This window comes from Ovis canadensis, chromosome 8 (genome assembly GCF_042477335.2).
Source record: "Ovis canadensis isolate MfBH-ARS-UI-01 breed Bighorn chromosome 8, ARS-UI_OviCan_v2, whole genome shotgun sequence".
Classification (NCBI taxonomy): domain Eukaryota; kingdom Metazoa; phylum Chordata; class Mammalia; order Artiodactyla; family Bovidae; genus Ovis; species Ovis canadensis.
The window spans coordinates 37,221,523-37,240,365 of NC_091252.1; the positions used below are offsets into that span (position 1 = coordinate 37,221,523).

At 41.0% G+C, this 18,843-nt stretch overlaps 1 protein-coding gene across 1 annotated transcript in view; it reads right to left on the bottom strand.

Annotated features, from left to right (window-relative positions):
- Window positions 1–5,629: 5,629 nt before the first annotated feature.
- Window positions 5,630–18,843, bottom strand: part of SLC16A10 (solute carrier family 16 member 10) — a 113,366-nt gene continuing 100,152 nt past the window's right edge. Inside the window, exons 5-6 of the mRNA XM_069598113.1 lie at window positions 10,460–10,688; window positions 5,630–8,207 (exon numbers count right to left, since the gene is read on the bottom strand). Coding sequence (XP_069454214.1) covers window positions 7,978–8,207; window positions 10,460–10,688 — 459 coding nt within the window. The 3' untranslated portion in view covers window positions 5,630–7,977. The remainder of the gene's footprint in view (window positions 8,208–10,459; window positions 10,689–18,843) is intronic.

Here is an 18,843-nt window from a genome sequence, read left to right on the forward strand (position 1 = left end):
TTAAACCCTAGAAGTATGATACTATGATAATTCTTTGAGTTATACCTCTAGAAAATTTGTTTTCTATATACATTAGAATTCTATTTTTTTCCTATAAAAACTATTTTCTCAAGAGAGTGAAGTTTATCCTGCTTAGGATCGCCTGCACATCTGGTACTTATTTGTAGGCATATAAATAAATTAATAGATTCAATGACATATTGCAAATTTCACATTGATGTGTAAAATGTATTTAGCACCATTAAACATCAATAGTGACTTGCTTTGTAGTTAGATCTTATCAGATAATAAACATCCTCTGACTGCAATCAGTTTTTCTCCAAGTGGGTAATCCATAATAGTAGGAAATTTAAAAAAAAAACCTCCAGCCTGGTCTTGATCACCCCTTGAAATTGTCAGAAATAGATCACTTAGTACCAGCTGAATTTAATGTTTATTCAGTGTAAGTAAAAGAAGCAATAATTTAAGTCAACTGCAAAAAAAAAAAAAAGAATGTCAAATAGAAATTCTTTCTGGACTATCCAGTGCTTGTGGTTTATGTCTGCCTCCCCTAGAGAAATAACAATACCCAAACACACTTGAAATACATATAGAAGCTTTAAAAGCATACAGCTTATTTCTTTTATTCAGTACACACTATTTCCTTCCCTTGAGTCATTTTTCCTACCCCCCTCCACCTCCCCAGGGAATTTCATAAAGATAAGCACAAAGCCTTATAGACATTTGCTTAAAAATTTTTATTAACTGAGAACATCACATTGTTTCACAGTAAAATGATTTTATCCTCCAAATGATTACAAAGCTTTTTTTCATTAAAAAGATTTAGGTTATCTATATTAAATTGCACATTATAAAAAAATCAATTATAAATTATACTCTTTAAAAAGAAACACAAAAATTTTTAAAAGGCAATTACTAAAACACTGCACACTGATCAAACCCAGCATAATCATTTCACGTAAGTGACCTATATTTAAACAACTACTGTGCCAAAAATGGCATCCTGTGTAGACAGAGCAGAGTGACTCTGCAGCATGCACTCGGAATAATCTGGTTTTGGTGTCTAAGGTCAAACATGTTTTCCTAACTTTGAAAATATGCAAAATAATTTAAAAATTAGTTTTCAGTTAAACATTAAAACAAGTTGACAAAGAAAAAGTGCCTATCAGGAGATACTTAAAATATCCAAGCTCTCTCTCAGTAATACTGCAGGGTTTAGTCTGTCATAGCTGTAACTTTCAAGCTAAAATAAACTTGCAGGAGAACAGAATGACAAAATGCAGATTTATCAAGCATTGGGCAATAATGTTTTAGTTCTGAAACCACAATATTGTAACAGTTACATGAGAAGTTATTACTAAGGGGGTGTTTCGTCTCACTCCACTGTAGCCTTTCTTTTTTAGCTGGTTTATAGTGTTGTGCTGGTTTCTGCTCTACAGCACAGTGAATCAGTTATACACATACATAAATACATCCTGTTTAGACTTCTCCCATATAGGTCGTTACAGTATTGAGTAGAGTCCCCTGTGCTATCAGTAGGTCCTGTTATACACAGTAGTATGTATATGTCAATCCCAGTCTCCTCCCTCTGTAACTTCCGGTCAACAGGCCCCATTCTCTTACATTCAAATCATGTTAACAGTAGAATGGAATTATCATTAGTTAACAGTGAATCCAGTATATTCTAGTAGATTCTAAATGTTTGGTTTTGCTAATTAGAAAAACGATAGTATTTTTCTAACTTATATTTGTAATAGCTTCACAAAAATAGAGTTAAGGCAACATCTATAAAGACAGCAAGGTTAAATACAAATCTGTGGTCCCCACTTCCTCTGAATCCTACTCACAGGTACGTTAGGGACTCGGAGACCTGCAAGGAATCTGGGGTAGAGTTCTGCTGCGTGTCACACAGTCAGCCAGGACCATGATGCTCAGACCCAGTCACAGGTCTGATTTGCTGACTCTGACCCAGACGCAGTTGTTTCTAATCTAATTTCTCTGTTAAATCTCAAAGATGGACAATGACACTTTATGTCAGGTTTCATTCTGTTTTTTTTAAGTAACTCATTGTCCAGGTTTTAAGATTGATGGCTCCCAAAACTCTAAGCCCAAAAAACAGCTTAAATTATCTCCTTAAGCCCAACAGAAAGCTATTTTGTGTGTATGTGTGTATATAGATAGTACATATACACACACACATATATATATATAACTATACATATAATAAAATATGACTTTTTTTCACATAAGAGTTACAGAATACTTTGAATAGCTAACTTCATGCTAGCAACATTGCCCAGGGACTTTTTCTTTAGTCATTACCTTTGGGGGCTGTGTTCATCATTAAGTTTTCATTTGGTGATCATTTTTTTGAGTTTTGTACCCTAATGCCTTCTGTATTAACAAAAATTACATATTTTTTAGTAGACTTGAACTCAATAATTCCTTTATTAGGAGGGGTTTTCCCTCAGATATATATACAAAATGTAACATGCATAATACTGCCAGACATATATGTTTCCTATTGAATTATATATATTTCAAAAGAAAAAATTATTTTGCAAAGAACATGAAATTTAGCACCAATCCTGATCTAATCTTTCTCTGGTAGGAAAAAAAAGGCACCAAATACAGTCAGTTCATAGGCTGCGGTGAGAATACAGCACTTGATAACAAACCCTGGGTCTCCTAGGCTGCGGTGAGAATACAGCACTCAATAAGAAACCCTGGGTCTCATAGGCTGGGGTGAAAATACAGCAGTCTGGATAATAAACCCTGGGTCCCTGAAATAATATTCCAGTATAGACTAAATTACGACAGATATGTTGACCTACCACTGTCTTGCATTGTAGAACCTACTATAGAAGATTACATTTGGTGAAGATAACAGAAAAGGTTTATGTGTTTACACACATATTTAACAGATTCACTCTTAATAACCAACAGATACTGAAAATATTATCTGGTATTGATTTCTAAATGTTGTTTTGTGTAGATAGTGAGATCACATGCATGCTTAGTGACATTCAACTCCAAAATACTCTTCTTATAGTCCACCATACTGAAAGGCGAGAAACCTCTTTCATTAGATTGGGAACTTGTGGATTAACCCCTTTAACCCCTATACTATCACTACACTCAGTGGTAGCATTTTCAAAAACTCCAGTAAGATGAAAACTCACTGCCACAGTCCCTGATCCACTTGGAAAGGAGTGCTTCTTACAGGAGTTTAACATGGAAGCTCTAAGGCTAAGGCACAAGCATACAATCTGTTGTCAGTGATCATCCATCTTCCTGCCAAAGAAAACATGAAAATAGGACCTCATCGTCAGCTGCCGGTGTAATTTGTACAAGCCATTCATAACGCGTTTTAGCAACTGTTCATTATTGTATATAGGTTATAAGGTTCATCTCTTTTTTTTTTCCTTTTTCAGATTATCCACAGGCCATATTAGTTAATATTCCATTTTTTTTCCTTTTAAATACTATTTATAGGAACAAAACACATTTTGTTTTACTGGTATTTCAACCCCCTTTAACAGCCTACACTCCCTTGCCTTTTAGTCTCCAGAATCACCATTCAATCACTGATTATGCAGGAACTGATTACGCTGGGTTTACCCCGAAGGCTGAGGTAGGCGGGCTGCCGTGACAAAGCTGAGTGTCATGACCAAGCACTTGAGAAGGTCTCATTTCATTCTCGCGGTCTTTCCAGCATACTAATAAAAAACAGAAACCTTGTTTCATAAATGAGGTAGCCTCCTATTTTATATCTGTCAAAAAAAAACAGTACCATGGGAAATTTCCTTGAATGTATAGAGGCCAAGGTAATTAATGTTTATGTTTTAAAATTATTAATTTTTAAAGCTAAAGTAGGCTACTGTATCCCAAATATCAAGGTTTGAGTGATTCAGAGATGTGGCAATGAATTGTTTCATGGGTCCTAAGCAGTCATCTGATAAAAATCCCTATTTATGGTAGTTTGGTAATAATGAGTCTTATGTTGTGTGCGGGCTTCACAGTTAGCTATGGGGATTTGGCCCTTTATTCTTGAAAATTGTAGCCTATCACTTGCAGTGTATTTTTGAAACAAAGCATGAGTCTCTGTCAACAAGTAAAGCGGTGAAACCTGGCTGCGACCGTCACACACTCAGTGAGCCTGGAAGCGTCTGTTGCTGCTGTCTACCCTGTTATTTGCTCCCTCCTTGCAGCAACAATGAGGTTTTCAGTTTGAAAACTCGTGAATAGTTTTTAAATATGTATTTAAATTATTCACATATTTTTAAATTTTAGAGCTAATTTGCTCATACTTTCCATCCATATCTCTAGACGCTGGGAACTTACTCTTAATACCATTCACCGTAAATTGTAACCCAGGCCTAAAGCAGATTCATGAGAGACTGCATCCCAGAGGCCTACTAGATTCCCAGGCATCCTCCAGGGTATGTTCTCAGGGCTACAATTTAGCAAAACTTTAATGGAATATGGAAATCAAAGTAAAAAAAGTATGCTCTGAAAATATGTTAAGAACTTGACATACTTTCCTCTCAAAGCATTCACCTGAAATATTTAAAGTTTTATATGTTAACACAAAAGTTGACAATTATATGAAACTTCTGACTCCCCAACCCATTATAATTTTTTTTCCAGTGTACCATTAGAACTCTAAGTTGAAAACTGAGAGCAAGCCATTCTTTAGGTTACACAAAATTGGATGGGGTTCCACCCTCTGAAATCATCAGGACCAGTAAGTACTGCAACTAAGCAACCAGTGGAACTAAGCAAGGATAGTCATTGACTCTTCAGCAGGTTTTTGAAGGATGCAGGGAAGAAAGGGCGAAAGAATGATAAGACAGTATAAAAAGAGGCATGAAAGGGCATGAAAGTTTGCCACCAGGAAGTCTTCAGTCCCACCCATGCTATAGGGTGCCTACCTCTATCTCTTAACACATTTTCTGTTCAGCCTTATTTATGATCAGGTTATCTGAACATGGGACAGCTTACAAATAACAGTGGCACGAATTTAAATGTTAAGTGCAGTTAAAGGAGTATAATTACCAGAAGTAAACATATGTTTACAACTAAGTGTCCATTTACTTTAAAAGTGTGGGAAGTTGAAGCTGATGGCATTTTTTCCCCCATACTTGGACAGAGTCCATGGGATCATCTGCAAACGTATAAACAGATAACGTCCGATCGTGAAATACAAATGAAGTCTTATTTCTATTTATGAACAGAATCTGAAGCTCAGTGCAAGCACTGTGCAGTTTTCAGGAGAAATTACAGGTCTTGTGGTAGGGCTGTAGACTAAGCATCGCAACTGTGACCAAAGAGATAAATTTTGAAAATAGTATCAGTAATCTGGGTGGCTCATTATTACTGATATGCACGCACCCCAGCGACAGGCACTGCAGTAACCTTGACCAGAAGTTTCTGGAGGCTCCGTGGGCATCCTGTTACAGTGACATCCCACCCGGACTGTGTGTCAAGCAGAATGATTGCTCCCCTTCTTTTATGCTGTTGGCCTCAAATGCCAGAACCTTTTTTAAATTTGAGAATTTGCTGAGTTCTTTAAAGATTTTATCTATTCTTTTAAAAAAGTGTCTTGGATTCAACAACAACAACAAAATGGATGTCCATCAGGTCACTTTACTGCAATTAAGTAACAGTCTTTAGAAATTAGGCCTTAGTTTGAAAGATTGAAGTAACATCCCTTGGCCTAAAACAAATCTTTGTGAATACCGGTATTTTTTTCTTAGGTTGTATATTTCAGACTTTTAGAACTTTTTGTACCAAACAACATATTACTAAATATGCATTTTATGTAATTTAGCATCTTATCTTCTATACTTTTAACTTTATATTATTACAGCACAACACTCTCTGTAGGAGTCTATTTTAGTGGAGCCTTCTCAGTGTTATAGATCCTGTTTGATTCGTTTCATTAGACTGAAGCTATATATGTGTAATATTATACACAAACACAATAGTCTGAGACCTAAGTTATATTTGTCATGTTGCTCTTTTACTATGGAAAATAAACCAGATCAAGTCTGAGTTTCAGATAATTACTTTTCCCCCCTAATATCAGCCAAATAATGAAAGGAAAAACATTCTGAAGGTCTTTACAGACTAAGTTTTTCAGATCTATTCTTTCTGTAAAATCACAGGGTAGTCAGGAGTTTGTGCTGAAACTGTAGAAAAAAATAAGTATTTTATAGCGGCAGGTTTGATGATTATTCATAGCTTTTGTATATGAAATGCAGAAGTATTGGAAGTAGTAAGTTGCAGCTTTGTGTTTGGTGTAGTAAGTTGCTGAATGTCTCTAAGATCAAAATTATTTAAAGCTCTATTATAAATAAATTACATATTTAGTGTTTATACTGAACCTTCAAGGTTGCAGATGAGAAAGCTGATATTGAAGAAGTTACTGGGTTTTCTAGTTGTTTACTTATCAGCCTCACTTTGCTCTTCCTCCTGAGTGCCCTCCTCCCCCACCAACAACTACAAATCCATTTGTTTTACTGGCATCTCCATCCTCAGCTTGAGACAGGAGGGGAAGGACTTTACCCTTCACAAACGATCCAAGCTGAAAAGAAAAGTAGGGAGATTGCATTTCTCTCAACACAAAGAATTTAAGAACAGGTGGATCCTGAAGGGGCTTTATAAAAAAGATGGCATCTTCCTAGGTTAGCAAGCCACATTTGAGGAGGATCTAATATACGTATGTATTGGGGCTTTAAATATGAGTTTGTGCATTATTAACTTTTAAGGACCTAAATACGAAACAAACGTACTAAAATATAATTTCAGGATGAGGGACCCATTCCTGTTTTTTTCTTTTAGTGGAGTTTAGGTCATGTCATGACTTTGGTTTTAACTTTAAATCTTTAAAACTTTAATTGCTTTCTTATATTTATATATAAATAGAAAAAATACAGGCAGTGTTAAAGGGGAACACACTAGGATAAATATATATGAATGCAAATTTTTGCCAGAAAGTTTTACCAACTTGAGCAATTCTTTCTAGCAGAAATAGATATTTTCTTCCTAAAGACTTTTTTTTCCCATTTATGCCTAAAACTGCAACTTGATAATATGCTTGTTTAAATATCAGGTCCTAGTGCAACAAATTCAGAAGTCAGAAAAATTCTAAGCTAAAATTGCTAGAATATCTTTCAGTCATTCTATTTTACTGTTACAACTTAAACAATTCAGAAATCTGAGGTGTTTCTGGCAACTTGAGTAAAACACACTGCAAATCCAAAGGGAGAAAATGTAAATGGAAGAAATGTCTGATTTCTGAACTGTTTTGCCCTTATGAACAGTATCCTGTTCATCTCACATATTGATTCTGAATATCTTGTGAGCACCTGCTCCAAGAAGGTCCCTTGACACTGGAGCAAGTCAGAATAACTTACTTTCATAGCTTATTTAACAGCAGGCAATCAGTTTTTTACACTGGCTTGAAATCTGTGTCGATCTGATATTATCTAGAATCCAGGCTTAAATTTTGTAAGAAGTTTCCAAATAGCAGAAGAAATTAAAACAGAGATACCAAAACCAAACACACCAATGTGAGACAACAAATAATATTTCCAGTCCTCATCAAACCGCAACCTTTTCAGTATAGCTTGAGGTACTTTTAAGTATTTGCACAAGCTGAATAGCATTCACAGTTTCGGAAGCTGCGTTTTTACTGAGATAGCTTCATATTCTCATGATAGTTGACTTTCAGACAGGTTTTCATGTACATGAAAACTGAGTCTGAGTCTCTGCCCTCAGACTCACGGAAATAGCGGACAGCTAGCTGTTCACTGCCAGCGAATGGTTCTTGTAGTAATGAGGGTTCTACTTCCCAATTATTGTGCTACTAGGATGTGATTAAAAAAATAACGAATTTGCAATTCATATATAAAAGGAAAACTTGCATCAGTTTCTGAAAGCAAGTCCAGTCTGGTGGAGGTATATAAGACATTAAATAACAGAGTCAGATTCCTTCTTAAAGATTGCAGATGAGCTTGACAGAGAGTTCTGGTTCGCCAGCATTTTCTCCATCTTTTCTCCGCCAGTGGTTTTAGTGACCTCTCTTTGCTTCTTACTGTGGACCCATGGGATAAAACAAAGGACAGCACCTCCAATAAGGGGAGGGATTCCAGCGAGGTAGAATGCCACATTATAGGAGCCCAGCTTGTCATGGAGTAACCCTGGGAAGAGAAAAAACTGTCACCAAGAGAGAACAAGTATGACCGCTGGGGTCTTAGATTAGTCATACTACTGCCAACCTAGCATCTTCACCCCAGCAGGCTAATGCAGACACCTCAGAGAGCAGACAGTTTTAAGGAAATGGGTCTGAAAGATACACCTTTTCCGACAGGAGGAAAGAAAAGATGCCATTTCTTTAATCTTGTTGCAAATCTGTGACAGGCTTCTAGGTTTTCCTACCAAGATGTTACATGGACAGAACACATGCAGTCAAGCTTTGGCTTTCTCAAAACCCTGCAGAGGCCATCTGGGTATTCTGACACATGGTGTTAAGGTTCTGTTTCGTTTCGGCTGAAGGTGGACGGTCCACCAAGCTGAAACCTCTGTCATACACACAGGCTTCAAAATGTTCACATTTTCAGACTTTTCTTGGGCCTGTTTATGAAATAACATGAAGTTACTTAAAATTATAATCCAAAATCATGAAAAATTATAAATCTAAGAGGATGAAAAAGTTACATTGTTAAATACATTTTGGAAAGATACTAAGGTTTGTCAGCACCTGAGGGGAAAATGTAAGAATACAGATGTGGTATTCTAATAGAGCCTAGGGCTGTGCTTCTGAAAACTGTCAGAGTACTCCTTATTTCTATTTTGCTAACAAAATCCAGATTTTAAAAGTTATCTTAGTGCTTCAGACTTTTACTGTACAACCTAAGTGACCAGAAATGTTCCAGGAACACATTATAAGGAGTATCTGACTCTGCTAAATAAACAGCTGAGGATTTGTTCAGGTAAATACCAACACATTGGGAGAAAAAAAAAAAAGTGTACAGTCATTCCAAATAGAAAACATACAGTGTATCTATGTATATGCATTTCCTATCTGAATGAGACTATTCCATGTGTAACTGAACCTTGCATCCTATGAACACAGACTACGTTAGGCTGCCATACTGTAATCCCTAGAACCTCCTGGTGTTTCTCTGCCCACTTTGGGAATTTCCTGTTACCCCCTTCATTCTTGATTTGTTATAGTCACTTCCAGTGGCAAACAGAAACAGCACTTCTACTAAAGTGCCTCCTATAGCTTGCTGTGGACTTGGAAACCCTAACTAAGCATGTAAGATGTAAAAACAGGTTGTTAACTGGGAGAGAGGGGAAGGACTGCAGGGTTCTCCTTCAAGGAGACTGTGAGTTTTAGAACTGATATTTCACTTCGTCTGCTCAGTAGTGGTTCTGCTTGCTTGATTCATGACTAGGTTCCCAACTGGCAAATTTGCTGATATGTGTGGTTCTGAATCTGAGAATGAATTGAACTGAACTTTCACTGAGCCACTCACATACAAGACAGATGCTAGTACATACATTTACATTTCATAATATTTATATCAAATCTTATAATTTATAGTACCCAGTTAGTACTGAACATGAGACAACTTTATACTATCATTCAGATTTCTAAAGGTAAAATTCACATAACATTAAATTAACCATTTTAGTGGCATCTGGTATATTTACAACGTTGTACAACCACCACTCTCTCTCTAGTTCAAAAATACTTTCATCACACCAGAAGAAAAGTCCACACCCAATATGCAGTTACTCCCTAATCCCCCTTCCCGCCATCCCCTCCCATCTCTTTTGCCTCTGAATTTATTCTGGCCATTTCACATAAATGGAATAACACGTGACCTTTTGTATCTGGCTTCTTTCACACGTAGCATAAGGTTTGAGGTTCATCTACCTGGTGGTGCGTACCAGTATGATACTTCGTCCCTGTCTGTGGCCGAAGAACCCCACTGTATGGATAGAGCACATTTTGCTTTCCCATTCATCTACTGACAGACATTTGGGTTCTCCTGTTAAGTGTTACTTTTCATTTAACTATTTCTCAGGGAGGACTATGATCTCTTGCACAATTCATACATATTTAGAAATCTTTCAGAATCTTCACCTCTTGATAGAAAGAAATCACATTTCCTATTCCTCCAAAACACTTACTAACATAGGAACTCTTAAGTCTTCAAGTCTAGAAGCTAACTGCTATACATTTCAGCGGGTGTTTAAGATATCAATAAGAGTAAGAGGACTCATCAGCAAATTTTTCCAACATGCCATTTGCTGGTCTTGGTAAAAACGTTATAGATAAGGCATATACAAGAGCAAGACACCAAAAACCAATAAATCATAATATATTTAACATGTGAGACTCAGGACCGACAGTAGACAATGCTAGGACAATGTTATTTACCTGCGATGGGTGGGCCCACAGTCATGGGTATAGACATGAATCCGAGCAGAAATCCAATTGCTTGGGAGACGTCCTGGGCACCAACCAACTCAAAGGCAATGGGGGCCATAATGGAAATGAAGCATCCATCGAAGAGACCCATGATGAGGCAGACAGCAATGAGGCCCCCAAAGACTCTGCACAGGGGGATCATCATGGACATCAGACCGATGAAGAGAAAGGACAGGACCTGGGACAGGCACACAGTGTCAGCGCCGCATTCGGACAAGGCAGCATCACAGTTACTGCGCGACATGCATAGGGCTTTTAAGCGGTTACCGGTTAGTCACCTCCCCAGCCCACTTTGCCTTGATTTTACATACATAATCGACTCCCACAGTCATCTTCCCTGAATTCCCCTCACATTTTCTCAGTATTTCCATTAAGGTATAAGAAAAAAGTAAGGGTTTTTATATACTTACTTTCCTTTCCCAGCGGTGAGCTCTGAGATCAGAATCTGTACAAAAGTCATCTTTGGCCCCACATATAATGTTTAAGGATCTTGTACCTGGTCAGTGCTCATTATGTATTTGTTCTTTGAATATCAGCTCAAATTCACTCATCCAACGTATGATTTAGAAATTTTACCTTTGAAATTATTTGCATTTTACTGGCGTCAGTCCTCTGCACAATGAAAATATGCCAGCCAGACCTATCCTTCACCTCACAGAGCTTCCAGTTTGTTAGAATGACTAATAGAATCAAACATTGGATTTTCCCTGCCTTTGGGCAGCTCCTGTGCTCTGTTCTATGTACTGTGCTATGTGAATAAAACCTGGTTCATACCCTTGGGTTATGAAGAGGTGACTATGTAAATAAGTACACAAGAAGTATTCTAGATGTTCCAGTTGTATATTCAAAGCATGGTGGGTACAAAAAAGGAAGGAGTGGACAATTCAATTTTTTAGGCAAATAACTAATTAAAATTGTATCATTCACTCATTAGCTGGAATAGATGTTTTAAAAAGAATCAGCTTTTTTAAAGTATGCGTATAACAGAAACTATCATTTATTAAATGCTTATGAAATGCAGGCATTGTTCTAAGGACTTTAGCTGGTGACTTTATGAGGTGAGCCCTAATATTTTCCCCATTTTACAGATGAAGCGAGTGATGCTGGGAGGTTTAGTATCCCCGGGTGGAGCTAGCCTGGAAGCCATGGCCTGCCTGGGCAGTAAGTAGCAGGGGAATGGAACAGTCCCTAGAGGGCTCCCTCTGATGACGGCGGGGCAGGGAACGAAGGGAGAGGCCCCAGAGAGCAGCGCTCTGGACCTCCACCTTCATCTGCTCTGTTTGCTCAGGGCTCACTGGGGGACACCAAGCTTGGCAGGGCCTCAGGGCAGCCCCCACCACCGCAGTGCACAGCAGGATCACCTGAAGACAAGGGACCCCCAACGGTGGTTTTCACAAGCTCCCCAGGTGACTCTGACACACGTCATCCACTGACCCCACAATCAGAAACGTTCTTGAAGACTTCAAACTCCATGCTGGGACTTCTCTGGCGCTCTAGTGGTTAAGGCGCTGTGCTCCCGATGCAGGGGACACAGGTTTGATTCCTGGTCAGGGGATTACGATCCCACATGCCACTCAGTGAGGCCAGGGGAAAAAAAAATCCAAGTTGGTTTCTTTTCTGACACCACTGTATTATATAGCTGAGTAAATATGGCTTTATGGTAGAATTAGTTTAAGACTCAGGGTTGGCTATTTGAAAAAGAAGTCTGGCACTTCACATTTTTTCCTAAAGAACTTGATCTCCACATTCTGATTGTTTATGCTCTACTTAAACATCTTTTCCTCACATCTAATTTCCATTAAAGTGGAAGCATAATTCCTTAGTGCCACTTAGTGCTTTGGGCTTCCCTGGTGGCTCAGATGATAAAGAATCTGCCTGCAATTCAGGAGACCTGGGTTCGATCCCTGGGTTGGGAAGATCCCCTGGAGGACGAAATGGCAACTCACTCTAGTATTCTCGCCTGGAGAATTCCATGGACAGAGGAGCCTGGCAGGCTTGCAAAGAGTCGTACACGACTGAGTGACTAACAGACACAGACTGGCTAAGCACTGGGCTTGCAGCCTTAAGGCTGGAAAGAACTAAGGCCCAGAGGACAGGCCCGGGTCCAGACCTCTGTGACCCTGGCAGAAAGACTTCCCGATGCTTCCCATCTACCATCTAGAGCTAAAGAGCTATTGTTATTGAAAAACTAATTAGACCAATCCTATTATTATTTATTAGATACAGTTTTACTCTATCTACAAACACAAAGGAGATAAAATTCCAGCAAACCTGGAATAAAATGTTAGGACATCACGGGGCCAGATTCAATGGGTTTAATGCCAACCACACCACTGTACTTATACTAGGTTAGCTCAGAATGCACTTCCTGTTCTTTTCATATTTTGTTCAGTACAAATCTCCTGCAAGATAAGACAACTAGAGTGAATGCTGAAAGCTTATAGCACAAAGTCAGTTTTGCTGAGTAAACAAATGTTTTCTTGGACCGGATTCATTTAACACAAGACCCAGGCACTTACAGTGCTTATCCTGATTTTTCTATTCATTTTTGGCCCCTTCAAATTTTTATTCTTTGTTCAGTTTTTTAAGAAATCATTCATATAAGAATTTCAAGTTTATTATTATATATTTTGAGCACATTATTACTTCTTAATACTTTACCTGACTACAAGCTTACCTTTTCTCAATTGAAATTATATTAATTTATATTCTCTTTTTCAACTATTTGACAGTATGTAGAACTGTTAAATTTTCACAATAATTGTTAAATAAAAATTATTAGTTGTTATTTTAAGTAAAATTTCTTGGTTTTTCTTTAAGAATTGAATTGATAGAAATTTACACACTTATTCTTTAGTGTCTCTCAGAAAATACCTGGCTACTTCTGCCTTATTTGCAGCTAAATAGTACTGAGAAATGCTGCTGTTTCTCAGCAGTTGTAACTACCCTAACTGTAGCTAAGTTCAGAGGTAGCAGGCTAAGTGGACAAGGACATACCTGTTCCCCACACTCAGGAACACTCCACCCACAAGTCGCACAGACCAAGGTTTAGCGCATTGTGCGTGTAGGAAGCTCATCACTTCCCAAATATCTACTGATCTGTAGATACAAGCCCCCAGTGTGAAAGGTGAGTAATTTAGTATTACAATCTTTTTTTCCACCCCAAACACAGTAGCTCTGGTTAGATTTTAAAAAGAGATTCAAAGGTTCCTAACCCTTTTCTAGGCTCCGGCACTGAGCCTAGAATGTGTCTCATTTAATGAGACATTGACTTTTGAGAAGTCTTTCTTGCTTCTGCTTCTTAAAACTGTACAGGAAATATCTTCTGTCATAATATTACAATCTCTAGAAGAATAACCCCCTGCTTCAGTTAGTTTATGTACCTAAGAACAACAACAAAAAAAGTCCTTGCTATTACAGCTCCCATTTCTGTCACAGAGAACATTTTTGGAGGAAATGTCAGTGGAAGTTTTGCTCAGAAATCTAAGCATAATGACGGAAGAGGAAAAAATGAGCTGCACCTGAATAAGCAGAAGGCACTTTCAGAGGCAGATGCAAATGATATTAATTTATATTCTCCTGTTGCTCCTATGAATTTATTCAATATAAAGTTTGCAGACTCTCAGAGCCTCTGGCTAGAAACCCACTAGCTGGCAGCAGTGGTCTTCAGGTCCATCACACCAAAAGGAAGTGTTCAGGGCACAGCCGGGCATCCGGCTTCTTCTAAAGCAGGCAGTCCTGTGGAAGCACTTGGCCCAGAAGCCTGCTCAGCTCTCCTACTGCACATGAACACCACCACGCCTGCCTGGAGGAGGAAGCAGCCCCAGTGCCACAGCCCAGGCGAGAAGAGAGGGCCGTAGTCTGATTCCTTGTTCAGGCAGAGGGACCGCGAAATGTCCGGGTGCCGTTGTAGAAGTAGCTTACGTTTGGTGAAGCATATACCTTTTATCCCAAGGTATCTTTCAGAAAATATAAAATACTAAAAGGGAACAAAAACAGCACCACCAACAACAAAACCGGTCAACGCGGCTCCGTTCGTTCTACTTCAAGCAGAAGTGACTTCCAGAAGAAGACGGATCTAAAAGTGCTGCGTTTTTCTAAATTACAAAAAACAATTCTGCATTTCAAAAGTAACTCATGAATATATTCCTGACAAAATTCAAACTGTAGAAAAATGTATACAGTAATAAATGAAAGTCTTCCTTCAACCCCCTCCCACCCTCAACCCACACTCTCCTGGTCAGGAATAACCACTCGATAATTTGATGGTCCTCCCAGACCTTTCCTGTGCGCACTCATCGAGGTTTGTCTGCTTACATACATGGATGTGATGTCCACACTTTGGTATGTGCGTGGCACAGAGCAATCTGCACAATGGGAAAGTGATCTTAACCCAAAGCTTTCGATTCTTTTGATCAGAGTTACAACTTGCACACCTGTGAAGCACTCACACTGTTGAAACAGGTACACAGTAAAAATAGAAATCTGCAGTAATGTACTGGTGACTAGAAAGGCCTGTGAAGCTACGAGAGATGGCCGGGAAGATGCCAGGACACAGTCTTCCCTCTCCTAGGGACGTACTCCGGGAACCTCTGCAGAGATTCTCTTCACCCATCATTATTCTATATAACACATTTCGATCACCTCTTCGCTCAGTATTCAGAATTGTTAGGCTGAAAATACTCGGTTACCCAAGACCTTGCTGGAAGTTTAAATTCAGAACTCTTTAGCAAAAGTGTAAGATATATTCCTAAACTCTGTTCCCTATAAGCAAAGATCCCCACATCAGAAAAACCAAGGTCTCCTTTCTTGAGACCTGTTTCAAATCAGGGTCTGCCTCAGTATTCAACAGAATATTAAAATCTCACAAAAGCAAGGATTTACTAGTGATTCCCCCTGGGCAGGCAGTTTACATAAGCTGTCACCATGAATCCTCACACAGCCCTCTGCAGGATCTGGAGACAAGCTGTATCTCACTTTAGAGTCTGTGCTTTTCTGCTCTGCAGCCTCCCCAAACCCAAGATGACCGTGCCCTCAAAGCAGACCACATGGGATGCTGCAAACTGTGTCCCAGGCCAGGAAGCCACTCGGAACTGGTGTCACAGGGACAGGGAGGGAGGAGAACTGCCCCGACAAGGCTGAGCTGTAACAGAAGCAAGAAGCAGGCGTGTCTGAGAAAACCCAGCACCCACGAAAGGAAGCAGAGGAAGGTAAGCTGCGGAAGCATTCCAGCCCTTAACAGCGGGGCCAGAGGGCAAACAGCCAGGCAGTGAGACAGGGAGGGGAGGAGGAATAAGCCGACAGGCAGAGCTGGACTTGATCACAGCAGAGAAGAGCCAAGAATCAAAAACCACACAACATTCGGGAGTCAGGGCAGGGGAGAGCGGGGAGGGCTGTTGGCGGCTCCCCGCAGCACAGGACGTAACGGCCAGCCTTGTGCTCCACGGGCCTCTCTGGGCTGCAGCCACCTCGCCTGTGACTCAGCACACACGACCAGGTGTGACACTCGCTGTGCCACACTGGGTGAGAAAAACTAGATGCGGCTTAAAGGCAGCCAGGCTGTGGCCCACCTTTCATCCAAAATGAAGCTACTCATCCTGCACTCACTTCCGTGTAACTAGGCCACACGTGGGCCAAGTCAGTGCAGGCTGTTTCCCTTCCTCAGTCACATGAACTACTAACGTATCTGCCCCCGTTACGTTGTAGATGACCCGACTGTCCACCTCTAGAGGGGAAACCTTTCTAAAGTCAAAGCTGTTTTGGAGTAAAGCGCTGATGCATAAAACACGCCGTGACCTCACCCATCGTGTCACCGCAGTCTGGGCTCCATCCTCTCTAACCTGGACTCTGTATCATCGCCTCCCTGGTCTCCCTCCCTCTTGCACTCCCGCTTCCCTCGCAGTCCTCAATCCTCCACACATGGAGCAACCACCCCGACTTCAAAATGCAAGATCACGTCATCCTCCAGCAAGGCCTACTGTGCTTAAAGTAAAATGTCTCCACTGTGTATTCCAAGGCTCTGTTTAATCTGGCCCCTCTTCTCCCCATGCCCTGCTCTTTCCAACCTCTTCCCAGGCCACTCTCCCTGTCTTCTTGAGTTCCCAATCACCCCCAGCTTTTCCCTGCCTCAGGTCTTGCTCTGGGAACTCAAGGACAATGTCTGTATCATGTTTGTATCACCCACCAGGGTTGGGGCTGGTGCTTGGGGCACAGTTCAGTTCAGTCGCTCGGTCGTGTTCGACTCTTTGCGACCCCATGAATTGCAGCACGCCAGGCCTCCCTGTCCTCTCTTTTAATAAATGAAAGGAAGCCGAAAGGCTGTAAGGCAACAAATGTCCACTAGAGGGCTCCCTTGACACTTGAGAACAAGACTGTTCTGTTAAACGCGACAGAGATACCCACAGTTAAGGTGTTAATAAAGAGGAATGATCGTAACAGCAATACTTTCAAAGGTAGTACTCTCCCAGCCTTCCAGCTATGTGACCAGACTCCTTACTGCGCTGACCGCCTAGATCTATAGAGATACCCACAGTGAGGCAGCCTCTGTCCCCCCGAGTTCGCATCTGTAAGTGTGGTAGCACGCACCTTGAAGGGCAGGGCAAGGAGGAAAGGCGCACTTGGTTCACTGACCGTCACAAACTACTGTGTAGTTTTAGAATATTTACGTCACCCCAGAAGAAACCCCACAGCCAGCAGCAGTTACTCCCCAGACCCTCCTTTGCTCAGCCACCAGCAACCACTGATCTACACTTTCTGTCCCTGGATCAGCCAATGCTGGACACCAGGTGTACAGGGAACCACACAGTATGTCGCCTTTTGTGGCTGGATGAACCCTGGCCCCGCCTCCTCTGTACTCACCCTTCACAGCTGCTAGGTTAAGCTTTATAAAATACAACTCTTTGTCACGCCTCGTATTAAAAATCCTTAATGGCTCCTGGCAGATTCAGGACCGAGCTCAGCCTCTTCTGTGTTCACAAAGGCCCTTCCCAACCTGACTCCTGCCTATTCGCCAGCCAGCCAACCTACGATTCTCTCTCTAGTCCACTCACACGCTGTCTCCCGGGCACAGCACACAATGCCACCTCTCCATCTCCTCGCCCATGTGGCTTCCTCTGCTTGCAGCTCTCTTCTCCGTTTTCCTTGTCTGTCTAACTGTCACCTCTCAACAGTCCCCCAGCCAGGGGAGCCTGCTCAGACCTCCTCTAGTGATTCAGCTGCTTCGTGCCTGTGTTTCTGTGGCCCGCCTAGCCCCGTTATTCCACTGCGCTGCAACACGGCTTTATCTGTCTCGCCCAGAGACCGTTCGTCACAGAGCACACAGATGGTGTTTCATCTGTAGCATTTAGCACAGTACCGGGCGTGGAGGAGTCACTTAAATACTTGTCAAGTGAACAACGGTATGGTCTCGGGACAGCACAGCCCACAACACCCAGAAGGCAATCTGCAGTGAAGAAACTCAAAAGACATGCACATCCCTGAATTTCACAGGGTACTGCAAAAGGCACATGACCATGAGAACCACGTCAAAAAGAAAGCATTCTTAGAAAAAGCAGAAGATAGAGAACCATTCTGGTTTGGTGCAGTTCCATGACAACAAAGAATGCTGTTTGTTCGCCAGTTTCTCATGTTGAAAAGCCCAAACTCTGGACTACCCTGGCAGTCCAGCGGTCAAGACTCGGAGCGCCCTCTGCAAACCGGAGCACTGGTTCAACCCCTGGTCGGGGAACTAAGATCCCACATGCCGTGCAGCACAGCCAAAGAAAAAACCCAGACCTCATAACTGATTTTGCCCTTCAAAAGCTGCTTGTTAAAAGGTCTAGAGAATAGTTCTCACGTTTACGGAATAATTTAAGTAAATAAGTACATACATGAGTCATTATGTGACAAGGATAAATTTGCTAGAGGAAGAAAGGCTTATTAAGGAGGTACCTGTAAGGGCTTCCCTGGGGCCTCAGTGGTAAAGAATCCACTTGACAACGCAGAGGGGACAGGTTCAATCCCTGGTCCAGGAAGATCGCACATGCCACAGAGCAACTTCTATTGAGCCCGCGCTCGAGAGCCTGGGAACCACCACCACTGAGCCCACATGCCTCAGCCTCTGAAGCCACACACCCCAGAGCCTGTGCTCCGTGACGAGACATCGCCGCAACAAGAAGCCTGCACACCTCAACAAAGAGCAGACCTCACACAACCAAGAAGACCCAGCACAGCAAAATAGAAAAAAAAAGAAGAATCAAAGCAACACCACAAGCCCATCTCCACTCACAGAGGCTGACCTGAAGGCATTTCCCTATACTTCTTAGTTCCCTTGGAAATGCATGCAATAATGCTCG